Raw genomic sequence first — 12,667 nt, 5'->3', positions numbered from 1 at the left:
GCATAGCTGTAAGGGTTATAGGGACATATGAGCTTTCCTGCTGCTTCAAGGTGCTGTCCTCATGGGTTGGGGAAAAACCTAATTATTTAAGTGCTTATTTTCTTGGAGGTGAGGAAGGTTATAGTGAGAGAAGAGGAAGGAATGAAAAGGAAAATGGGGGGAAGGAAATTGATCACATTAAGGAGGCTTACCTTCCTGCCATATACCCTGTGAAATCTTGGCCTTGTTCCAGCCAGTGCTATTGCTTTTGTTAGTCTGTTAATACACCCAGAAACTCATTTCATTTCTCACATGGTTGGGGCTGTCTTTTCTGAATGTCTGAAACGTATTTGAGTGGCTTTGACGTACTTCAAAGCTATAGCAGTTCAGATAGTTGTGGATGAAGGATAGGTACGTAGAACATAGAAATAAAGAATGTGCTTGAGTAAGGAGAAACCAATACAGAAATCATTCATAGAAGAAATTTTGCATCAATGGCAAGGAAATTTTAGATAAATCTAGATAGAAGAACTGTATGCCCTGAAAGTGTAAACTTTTGGAGCTAATTGCAGCCGTTTTAAACAATGAGATAACATGAAGATTTCTGGCAGATAAAACAATAAAGTGCACCTCTTCATAATTAATTATAGTTCCCCGGAAATAATTACAAAATCTTGGCTTGAAGTGGGAAAATAAGCTTTTCAGCTTGTTTTCCTAAACTGCTGTTCTTATTCATTGAAGTTGGTGAGACTTTCAGTGATGAACCAGATCTTGAGTAAGAGGCTGCATGGATGAAATGGTTTGAACAATTACTTATGTTCTAATTTCACTTTCTGCAGTGAGATCTCTTTACTGTGCCTGCCCATTTAGGTAACTTATTGCCACAGTAATAGAATCTTTAGCATCCACTGCAAGACTTCATGTGTGATATTAGGTGATCTATAATGCTCTAAGAGCCAAAGGTATGTTTTAAGATTGTAAATCACTAATAGAATACGTGAGTAGGCTTAAACACAAATAAAACATACTTAAAGAAAATATTTGAACATAACTTCCTCTTTTTGATCTACAGGTGTAAATCCTACCTCAACACTTTTCTCAGAACTTAGAAACTTGTGGGTCCAAGGGGCCTTGTAGAAACTAATGTAGAAAGAACATTGGGCTCTAAGGACTGCTTTTTCTTTCGTCTGGCTGGTAGGGTAAAACTATCAGGAATGTTACGGAAGTGAAAAGATGCCCCCCAAGAAACAGTAAACATCCTCAAATGTCCGTTGTTTAAAGTCAGTGCTACTGCCAGGGTAGATGGAAGAAGAGGGTTGTTCGATTGTAAAGACTGCATATTGTATGACTCCAATTTCCTTATCTCTGAAGTAAGAACTGGGAAGTAGTATATGTAAGGAGGCAGCCACCTGCCTGCTGGTAGTAACTGGTAAGGGAAAAACTGGATGAGTGGGAGATATTCACCTCTCTAGCAGCTGGGGTGAAAATTGCAGGTTTACAAATGGGGAATAATGAGTAGTACTGTGAGCAAGTGAACTTCCTGCACTCTTGTTCTTTGCTGTATTTTTGCTTTCCTCATATTTAACCTTTTCTTTCTCACAGTGCTGTGCATGTATATTACTTACTTTGCCTCAGCTTATGTATCTATGAGTCATATCTCAAATTTGGAAAAGTACTGATGTCAGCTGATGAGTAAAGCAGCATAAACATGGAGCATTTTTCAGTGTATTTAGTGAGAATGGCCTTTCAGGCAACTGTTAATTGACTCACTGTAAATATAAAGAAAAAAATAGGGAAGTATTTTAGAACAAATATAAGCAGATGTACATGCTGGAGGACATAAGCAAGTGACCAGTGTGAAGAACAGTCTGAGTTATTCAATTGCATACTGCAAGAATTAGCTTGAACTGACTTATGTCAGAAGATACATGGAATTTGGACTGCCAGTCTTTCCTAGTATGTTCTATATTAGTAGTTAGCAATTATTATTTGGTGGGTTTTTTTTCAAAGTTACAATCATATTCATAATAACTTCGAATGCTTAATGTTTTTTAATAACATCCAGATGATTCAAGTTGACTTACTAATTCTGAGACATAAAGTTCCAAATTAAAAAAAAAAAGCATACTGCTTGTTGGAAGAGCTAGATAGGTTTCCTCTGAGATTGCTAATTATATTTGTACCAAAAAGTCAAGAACAACAATTCCCACTTGAATTTCCATGTTTTTTGCTATGTACTTCAAGGTGGCAAAGTGATTTTCCTTTTTGTGATTGCAGAAGCTCTGTCACAGTTAGTGTGCATTCTTAGTCTCATTTTTTTTCCTTTCTAATACATTTTTGTAATTTGAAATTACTAATTGTAAATTGTCACATTTTGAAAGATATGAATGGAAAAATGAATTTCTGTGTAGATGACTACTGTACTGTGTCTTCTATCTGTGTTGGCTGAGCTTTCTTTATCTCTGCCAGACTACAATAAAACAGCTTCATCCTATCTGTACAGCCAAGTGAAAATGTGAGGTTGTTACAGTTTTTAATTTGTGTGCAAAATATTGCATTTTTCAACTTGTTGAAAGATTAAAATGGACCACAAGATCTTCAGTTGATAGCTTGCAAACCTTTGAGAATACTGGAGGTAATATTTTCAAGTAAGAAGATGTATATAAATCCAGGTTCTAATTACACATTTCCTCTCTACTCCTCTAATAATACACATTGGGACTGAACTGAACCAGAGACACTCTGAACTAAAGGCAAAAGTGTCATACACAAGTCATAAAATTAACTAATCAGGTATAGAATCTCTTCTGCTTATAATTGCCTCATTTATTCTTCCTAATGTTTGTTCTTTGGGCGAGGATATGTTTTCTTTTTCTATCTGTGGATGATACCAGATATTTTGTGTAGTATTAACTTACACTTTCAAAACAAAATGGATAAGTTTTTAAGTTCTTTTTTATTTTAGAACTTTTTTACAGTGAATTTACAGTCTTCCCTTCTTTTACTTATTTCACAGTAGTAGTGGTCAAGAAGTTTATCTTGTATTCCAGGAGTCATTTTAAGACGTTATTCATCATTTCTTCCCAACATGTACAAAAATGCTTTCTTTGGTGCTAAGACCTTAAAAAAACATTGTATATTAGAAGATAATGTATTCACATAAGTGCCTTTAGTATCAAAACTAACACAAAAAGTTAACAAATACCTGTAGGTATAAACAGATAGGGAATGTTGAAACAAGATAATCTCTTTGCTCATTTGTATACCTTAGAGAAGAGAATCAATCTTTAGAAAGCTTTTGAACTGCAATTTCTTAAGCCCTAATGCCATGTAGAATGGAAATTCTGATTTATTCATACTGAGTAATAAATGCATATAAAATTGTACTTCAAATATTTCTTAAAAGTTCTAACAATGTATTTTTCAATTTATTTAGACATTTTGGTGAATGATGCTTGAGCTGATAATTTTTTTCTTTAAAAATGTCGATATAGTATTTTGAGAAACTTCATTTAGCTTATATGATGTTATTTATGGTGAGGTTGGAGATACAGTCTTTTTTTTGTTGTTGTTTTTTGTTGTTTTTCCTCAGTCTTCCTCTCTCAGTTAAAGGAGAGGAATCCAAGAACTAAAAATTCCAAAAGATTGGAATCTGAGGAAAAAAAAAGAGATTTTTGTGATTCTTAATGTTGTTCTTACTTAGAAACATAGAGCAGTATTTTCTTTAGAGGCATGTTCTAGAGCAAATTGAAGATTCATGAATGGATTACAAACATTTCCACTGATAGATGTCCTGGAGAAGCAGACATCCTTTTTTATTTTATTTTTATATTTTAATTTTTATGTTACTAAACCAAATTAATTGACATTTCCAATATAAGGGTAGATCTTGCTTTCTAGTTTTTTTACCTAGCCTAGTTGTTACTAATGAATTGCAAATACTTAAACTCAGCAAGTGTTTGGCAGCTCTTTCTCAAAAAGGGAAAGCTTACTTAAATTTTCTTTCTTTTTTTCCTTTTAAAGGTAACAGATTCCCCAGCAGATGTGGCTGAAAAAGCAGACAGAATTATTACTATGCTGCCTTCAAGTCCCAATGCAATAGAAGTTTACACAGGAGCAAATGGAATTCTAAAGTAAGAATTTACTGTAGTCTAAAGAATTCCCTCTTGTACTCAAATCGCTGTTACAGTGTTTGTCACATGATAGCTTGTAGTGGAAATGCTGTCAGGGCTTGAAGCAGTGATTGAGCATCTGGTGAGAAGGCAGGGCCAGCTCAGGGGAGCTCAGGTGCAAGCAATACAATGCACCTGAGTGACTGGAAAGGACAGAACCAGGATCCGCCCCTTTCTATACCTCATTTAAGGTTTGGCAGGGAAGGCAAGGGTTTCTCACTGGAGATCCCTATCTACCTGAGGGCTTTACAGACCTCCTGAAGGTAAGCAGTTTCTTTCCCTTATTTCTGTTGCATCTGAGTGGTTGCTGTGACCTGGGACCTTGCTGCTTTGCTGTCTTGTTGCTCTTTCTATTGTGTTATGTAACTGTCGCTGTGACTCTTAATGTGCTTTCAGCATGCTTAATTTGATACTCTCTTTTTTTTATTATTGATATTTCTAATTACATGAGAACTCTTAAACTGTGATTGTTTTGATTGTCTTGTGGCTAAAATCTAATTTTATTTCCAGTGGAATAACAATTTATGTGACTTTAAGACAACTGGCTTACTTACCAAACTTCTCAGGCGCTCGTGTCTCTTACAGATAAGGTTATGCACTGCAGACAAGTGAAAGTAGAATAATTGCTCACAGCAATTATTTTTACTCTTTTCCTTGACATCAAATCTCATAAATGAAATGCTCTGAAAAATGTAATTGTTTCTCATTGTATTAAAAGTGTGTTAACGTAGAATAGCTGACAAGACTCTATAATCCCAACTTTTATTGTTTGTAGTCTTGGCAGACTCCTTACTGTTGATAAAGGAATTTGGGGATTTTTATACAAAAATGAACAGGAAGGATCACTGAAAATTTTTGAATCTAGTGTTGTATATCACACAAAACCAAACTGTCTAGTATGGTTAAGCTACAGTAACGTCTGCGTCTGTTCATACCTAAGAGCAAAGATCAATGTTACAGTCAATTCCTTACTTTACAGATAATAGGCTTTTCTGAGTATAAAAGGTGACTTTCTCATTTTGGCTTATTGAAAATATTTTTATATACAACACTGTTAACAATAACTCTATGTTCTGAATAGCTTGAGGCCTTGGCCCAGGGTTCAATGATTTTAATGGATCTTGCACAGAAGTAGCGGACTATAGGGTTCCTTCAAGATTCAGTCTGACCTATGTTTTGCCATAACGTTCTTGAAGAAGGAGATGCTCTCCCTGTTCCAAAAACCATGATAGATAGATTAGAGATAATTAGCTTCAGATTACCAGTTGTATGTCTGACTGATTTGACTGGAGAAAAAAGAGTAAGAATTTGTCTGAAACCTCAGTTTTATTTTGCTATTATTTCCAAGCTCAGGGTATGCTTCAGTCTTCAGATCTGGGAAGAAAACTGTTCACTTTGGCTTACCTTTCCTTGTTTATTAATCAAGAAAATACCTGAAGAGTTTGTTTAGTCTGGAGCAGTGGTTTTATTAGCTTTTGTGGAGGGATTCCCACTGAGCCTAAAATCCATTATTTGCAGAGTACTGATAACAGAAATAGTTTCAGGGCTTGCCAAATTAATAAATGGATAGTATTTTAAAACCTCTTCTGGCCATGTGCTCATTGCTTTCTAGCAAGACGACTAAGGCTAGTCATTACCTAGATCTTGCAGGATTGTACTGCTATCCATCTTAATAATGTAGAGGAAGAAACATACATACAAATGAGAAAAGTACAGGAGGTCTTCTAAAACTGATAAAATTATAGTTGTTGATTGTAGGCTATGTTAAGGAGTAGTGACTAGAAAACGAAACGGAGAGCAGTTTTTCTTTGCTGCTTTCAACACAGGAAGTAATGGTTGCTTTCTTCCCTTACTGTCTGTAGTTTAATTCTGCACAAAGTAGGACTGAGCAGATCTAAGTCTCTGTAGCTTATACCCTTCAGGGAAGAAGGGTAATTGGATCAGTCCCATAAATCTGAGCAAACAGCTGTGGGAGAACTGTATCCAGGATGGCAGTGCTTTGAAGACTGCTTGGCAGTACTTACTACCTGCATTATACCAGTTAATCTTCTGAGTACCTAATACTGAGGGAAACAGGATACAGAAAGCTGTCCTGTAGTTTCTCTGTGTGCATACACAAAAGAAGAAAGTGTCATTTGATAGCAGTTTTTAATTGCTGCTCTGAGTGGCTTCCTCACTGACAACTGGTTTGACCTTGATTTTTTTTTTTTTTTTTTTTTTTACTTTTTGAGCTTTTTCTGAAGAGAACATTGGTGTTATGGAACGTTTAAGGGTTAACTTAGTCATCCTGCTGTTTCCAGGAATTTGTTCCACAGCACACTGTATAGAATCATAGAGGTCTTTCCCAACCTTAATGATCCTATGGCTCTAAGATCAAGTCCAACCACTGACCTATTCCCACTGTGCCCACTAATGATGCCCCCAAGTGCTACATCTACGTAGTTCTTGAATGCCTTCCAGGATGGTGACTCCACCACCTCCTTGGGCAGCTTGTTCCAATGAGCCACCGCTCTTTCTTAGAATAAATTTTTCTTGGTGTCAGCCTGAAACTTAAGGTCTGAAGTGTTAGTCATTTCTGCTGACACAAGGGAAGTTCACTTCTTCTATGGCTTTAAACTAAAAGAGGGGAAACTTAGGTTAGATGTTAGGAAAAAATTCTTTATTCAGAGGGTGTTGAGGAACTGGTGCAGGCTGCCCAGGGGAGTTGTGGATGTCTCATCCTTGGAGGTGTTCAAGACCAGTTTGGATGGGGCCTTTGGCACCGTGATCCAGTGGGTGGCAGCCCTGCCCATGGCATGAGTTTGGAGCTCAGTGATCTTGAAGGTCCCTCTAACCTAAGCCATTCTATGATGCTTTGATTATTACTTGTCTTATCATTAGTTACTGGGGGGGAAGAGGCCAGCCCACCTTGCTACAATCTCCTTTCAGGAAGTTGTAGAGAGCAATAAGGTCTCCCCTGAGCCTCTTCTCCAGATGCAGAAAGGCTCTTTGTCTAATGTAACATGTAGCTTTAAATTACTCACCTTTTTATGACTTAAAAATTATGCTGTTAGATTTCATAGTGCTTGTAGGTCCAGTGGACGTTAAATAATAGTGCAATTGAATGGAAAAAGGGCTAAGAGTATAGAAGGTTGTTGTTGTTGAAGGCATTTTAAAAGTTAATTGCCTGTTTTTAATCATGTATGCAACTTTTTATGTTCTGCCATTTGAGATACAATTTATCTGCATAAAATTACTGGTTGTCAGCGTGGAAATTTTTCTACAGGCTTTGCTTTTAAGTCTGTAATGGGATTTTGATGTTCAAGTTGTGATCTTTATGTAAAATAAATTGTGAAACTAATTAAAAGAATGCAATCAGACTATTCTGGTAAGATGCTTAAAATATTGTATATGGAAAGAAAAGTGTATTAAGGTATATAAAATTTTAAGCAGTATCAGCATTTAGTTCCATAGCTTAGAATGTATCTTCAGTAATCTGTATACGGTAAACTGTTAAAGCTTGTAAGATGGCAGGTTTTCCTAGGGAACTCCTTTTGTGTAGAATTTTTTTTTAATGTAGTATTTAGTTTAAAAAAAAAAAAAAAAAATTACTTTTGTGTGCCTGTGTGGTTTTTAGTTCTTACTGTGTTTTGAGTCATTCAAACTCAGTGCAGTGTACACTCAGGAGTATGTAGACCTTGAGTAGACCTTGCTCAGTGGATTTTAAAACTGTTCAATTACTAGCGTACAAAAAATGTGTATTTATCGTGCTGAGAAAAGTCACTGCCATGGTAATTGCATCAGATATTTAATAACTAATCTTTATTTCAGGAAAGTGAAGAAAGGCTCATTATTAATAGATTCCAGTACTATAGACCCTACTGTTTCAAAAGAATTGGCTAAAGCAGTTGAAAAAATGGGAGCTGTTTTCATGGATGCACCAGTTTCTGGAGGTAAGTCTTCATTAACAGTTTACCTCATTGGATGTCTTGTCTTGTTAGCAATCTTAGCTGCCGCTCTGCGCTCTTGCGCTCTTGTTAGTACGGGTTGCTTTTCTTGCTGTATGTATGCTTTTTTGTTTCATTACATTAAAGATGATGTTGTCTGCTTCCTGTGTCATGGACAGATATTTACCTCTGTGGAAAGAGTTTAATGCTTTCTGTGAAACAAGGCACAATTCTGTTTGTCATCTTTTGCCTGAAGGCAGTGCTGTAGCAGTTAAGAACCACAGGCTGATAAACCAGATCTTCCAGTGCAGTGTATCTTTTGTTCTTTCATGTGGTTGTACTTCAGACTTTGGAGCAGTTGAGAAAGCTTGGTGTTTAAGTTGCTTTAGGAATGTTTTTACCTCTAGGAATCTGCTTTTGTGATAGATCTGGATTAACTGAGTTTTCACAAGTTGCGTGGTCCTTTTCATTTAGCTTCCTTCAGAAAGTTGTGTTCTGATGCAGGTGTTCACATCACTTCAGTTTCCATGTGTTTATGTCTGTTAGGACAAAGCTATTTGGTTATTGTTGGGCAGTTCTATTTTGTATAAATTAAAGCTAAGAGAAAGGAGAAAAGAGGATTTCATTCTCAGTAAATGAGAGTAGGAGGTTTCCTCCGGTTCATAATGGTTGAAGTGTGTGTGTGTGTTTATTCTTGAAGCTGGAGATTGCTAACTACTGATTTCTGAGTACTGCATCTATTGTAAAAATAATAATAATAATAATAATAATTTAGAGTAGGGAAGTCTTTCATTTTGTGGATGAAAGAGAGCAGAAGCATAAAATCAAAGTTTTGAAAGCAAGACCATAGCTAGTTGTTGTTGCTGAATTATTATCTGAAACTCCTTGAATTAGAAGATGAGGAAAATTCATTTTGTATGAGAAAATCTTGTTTCTTTTTTCACAATTCACTCTTAAAAAAAATAATAATAATAATGTAATTTTATTTTTACTGTCTTAATTAAGATGATTCAAATAGTTACACCTGAAATAATAAAAATGTAGGAGTATGAGAGAATTTGGATTTACGTCATTTATCAAAGGCACGATGAACAAACTAGAAAGTGTACAGCTGATGTTTCAGGTCATCAGGATGAGTGTAGATGAGGATCAAAACCTAACCATTTTTTTTAATCTTCATGTGAAAACTGAAGTAGGATATGGCAACATATTAGACATCAAATTATTCATCTCAATTCTGTTGTGAATACGAAGTAGGAAGACCCAAAGGATATTCAAGATCACAATGGGGAAGACGAGATTCTTCTTCACAGCCTAAATATTAGACATTGTTTTGTAAAGTTAAGTTCTCTGCAGAGGAATAAAAAGCATGGAGAAATGTGTGTTGTGGGTGGCATGTTTCTATCTGATCCTCTTCTAAATACAGCATAGCTTTAGTCTTATTTCTTGGGCAATTCTGACGTCTTTTATGTGGTTCTCTTCAATCCCTTTCCCCCAAATATCTAAAGGGAGTTACTTTTTTTTTTGAGGGGTGCACATCTGTAGCCTGTTTTTACTGATAATTTTTTGCTTAAAGGCTGATTATGCTGAATCTACAAATAAAGAAAGTAAAGTTTTATTCCAGAGCAACTCTAGCTGTCTTCTGGGTTTTGTTTCTTTGGGAAATGTTAGTGCTGAGACTGGGTTTATATTACACAATGCCATTGACTAGTCTGAATACACATAGCTGTTTTGGTGTTTAGTGGTTCATCTAAATGCAAATTATTTGCTGTTTGATGTGAATTTCAGGTTCAGTGGTATTCTGAAGGAGGGAGAAAGTGTGCTATTTGGTTTATTTACAGATGTTTTTCTGTCAATGTAAAATGCAATAGCCTTGGCAGGAGCATCAATGAGAGAATGTGTAGGGTGAAAGGAACTAGTGAGCCTAGCTGTCATTTTTATACCTGTGAGCTAGCTAGTTGTTACTGGCAGGTTATTCCACTTGTGTATTCAAGTATTTGGGGCATGCCTAATGGACATGAGTGTTAATCTGCACTGTAATGAAACTATTTCAAAAACCAAATAATATTTCGAAAATAGCTTTATTTATTAACTTCGTGGAGAAATATTACTGATTTTTATTCTTATTCTGTCACTGCAAACAAAGTGTTTTAAGGCCTAAAGATAGAGCCAGATTACAGTAGCTTGCTTGCATCCTTACTCCTAAAACATTCTTTCCCTTGATCTCTTTTAAGTGGGCCTGTGCTACCAATATAGTAATGCTGTGCTATTCATATGATTGGCTTATAGAAATTACCTGCAGCTTACAGTCAAGACCCATTAAGTGGAAGCTAATGTAGCTCATTCTGTAGTGTTATTTTGCATTGACTAACTTTGGAAAATACTTTGCATCCCAGTAAATGCATGCAGATTATGCTGCTAATGCTGTTTAGAGATAGCACTTGCTTGTCCTGGGATTAGGATCCCTTGGTCCCCGTGAGAAAGCTGTGTCACAGCTTTCAGTGCTGTCCTGCTTTGTGAACTCTTTGTGAGTGTATGTGAATGAGAAGATGTCTTCATAATCCAAGTTTAATTTTTTTTTAAATCTAGAGGAGCAAACATATATATATTTTTTAAGATTAGATTCTGCAACTTTGTATATGTAAAAGGCTTTTAATGCACAAATTATCACAGTCATATCTAAAACTGACTTCCGTTGCCACTGAAAGGAGTACTGGCTGAGCAAGAGGTCTAAATTTAGACTTGGAGATTGGGGTCAAGTTAGTCTTCTCACTGAAAGTTTAATTCTCACTGTGCAGTTCAGAGCAAACTTTTCTAGTGTTTGTTTTGCAGATATCTGCAAACTGTAACATCAGTCTCTGTTTGAATTCAGTATACAAAATACAGACTGTGTAAAGTACAGTGGATAAAATGTTTGTGGATTATTGCTTTTAATTTCCAGTGTGGTATCTTCTTCACTTTAAGCAGTGTTTGTGTTCAGATACTGTCTGTCAGCTCCTGTTTGGTCCAAAATATGTTGCGCTGCATGTTGCTGGAAAATGTATCAGCTTGATTAGCTTTTATGTTTTTGAAGTTACAAGTACGTAACTGAAAGCTGCTTAGATATGGTTCTGTAGAAACTTAGATAGCTCTTTCCCCTTGCCGTCTACGTTCGCCAAGGTAGAAATCCATAAAAATGTCACACTGCTAATTGTTAACAAGAGCTGTCTTAGAGAACCGGAGTCATGGTAAAATGGCAATAAACACATTTTTGTAGGAACCATGGGTTGGAGTTTTTAATCCAGCTGTCACTTCAAATTATTTCATCTTGCAGTAGTGCTTCCATAAGCCCCAGCTAACTGTTAAGAGATGGAAGGAATATTACAAAAAACACTGACAAATTGAGAATTCTGGTGTCTGATAATGGAGTAAAATGTGAGACCTGGAAGAATGAGTTGCAGGCTTACTTATGTTCAACTGGATCTATCCTTAGCGTGGAGCAAAGTAAAACAATGTCTAGAAATGCTGTGGAGATCTCGTTGTTGTTCTGAGATTTTATTCTTTTAAGAATAAGGACACAATTTCAAAACTGGAGAAATGAATGTGTATCAGTGGTGTAATTTATGACATGATGGAAAAGGTGAAACAGGCCAATTAGAAATTGTTGAATGTTTCTCTTGCCCTAACACTGAAGGATCATTGCGGTGTCATCTCCAACAGAAGCAGAGACTTACAGAGGTTAGGAGTATGTCTGCGTATGCTTGCAAAGATTATTTGTAAGATATTTTTCACTGTCTTAAAATGGTAATAAGTGATTCAAATGCTGCAGCTGTTGGCTTATAAAATATTTTCTAATGAAGCATCAATGATAGATTTGTCATAATAAAGCTGGTTTTATAGATCTGTCTTTTGTTGGAGAACCTCGGTAGAACTGCTCTTCAAACTGGCTTTCCTGGGTTGGATCCTCTGTATTTGTTGAGCTTTATGCATTTTTAAAGAGAAATTCAATATTATGAATTCATGGGAGTTGATTGGTTAGTTGATTAGGTTAGTTGATTGAACAGGAGCAGTTTTAAAGTAAAGGAGGTGACATTTATATTAGATGTCAGATTTCTCATTGAGAGGTTGGCAAGATGCTAAAACATCCACAGCTTTTTTGAGCAGTCTGCACTGCTGAAGGTGTTCAAGGCCAGGTTGGATGGGGCCCTGGGCATCCTAATCTGGGCAATGCTGCCCATGGCAGTAGGTTGAAGTGGGTTGGCTCTTGAGGTCCCTTCCAATTTTAACCATGCTGTGATTCAATGATTGTAACATCTCTAACTTCAGAGATGGTGTACTTTTTTACTACATGGATACTTTTTTACTACATGGAAGACATGAAAGAAGGAATTCTCTGTATTTAGTGGTGGAGAGTTTTTGTTAGTACTTGCCTTTTTGGCCTATTGATGAGGTGATTGGAATATGTTACAATCCTTGAAACACCGTCAAGAAGCCTGCATCATTATTTCTGCATTTGTGCTTTAGTTTTAAATCCCTTATATGCATATTCATGTTTGCCACAATGTTCTCTTTTCTCCCAAGTATGGAACTTCTACCTCGCTACTTCTGCTT

At 36.2% G+C, this 12,667-nt stretch overlaps 1 protein-coding gene across 1 annotated transcript in view; it reads left to right on the top strand.

Moving 5' to 3' along the window:
• HIBADH (3-hydroxyisobutyrate dehydrogenase) overlaps positions 1-12,667 on the top strand; it is an 80,823-nt gene that overhangs the window by 7,847 nt on the left and 60,309 nt on the right. The window contains exons 3-4 of the mRNA XM_048951333.1: positions 4,003-4,112; positions 7,962-8,083. Of these exons, the coding sequence (XP_048807290.1) occupies positions 4,003-4,112; positions 7,962-8,083 (232 nt within the window). The remainder of the gene's footprint in view (positions 1-4,002; positions 4,113-7,961; positions 8,084-12,667) is intronic.

This window comes from Lagopus muta, chromosome 7 (assembly GCF_023343835.1).
Source record: "Lagopus muta isolate bLagMut1 chromosome 7, bLagMut1 primary, whole genome shotgun sequence".
In the NCBI taxonomy this organism is placed as follows: Eukaryota; Metazoa; Chordata; class Aves; order Galliformes; family Phasianidae; genus Lagopus; species Lagopus muta.
The sequence above is the reverse complement of the archived record's forward strand: the minus strand, read 5'-3'. Positions and strand labels throughout refer to the sequence as shown.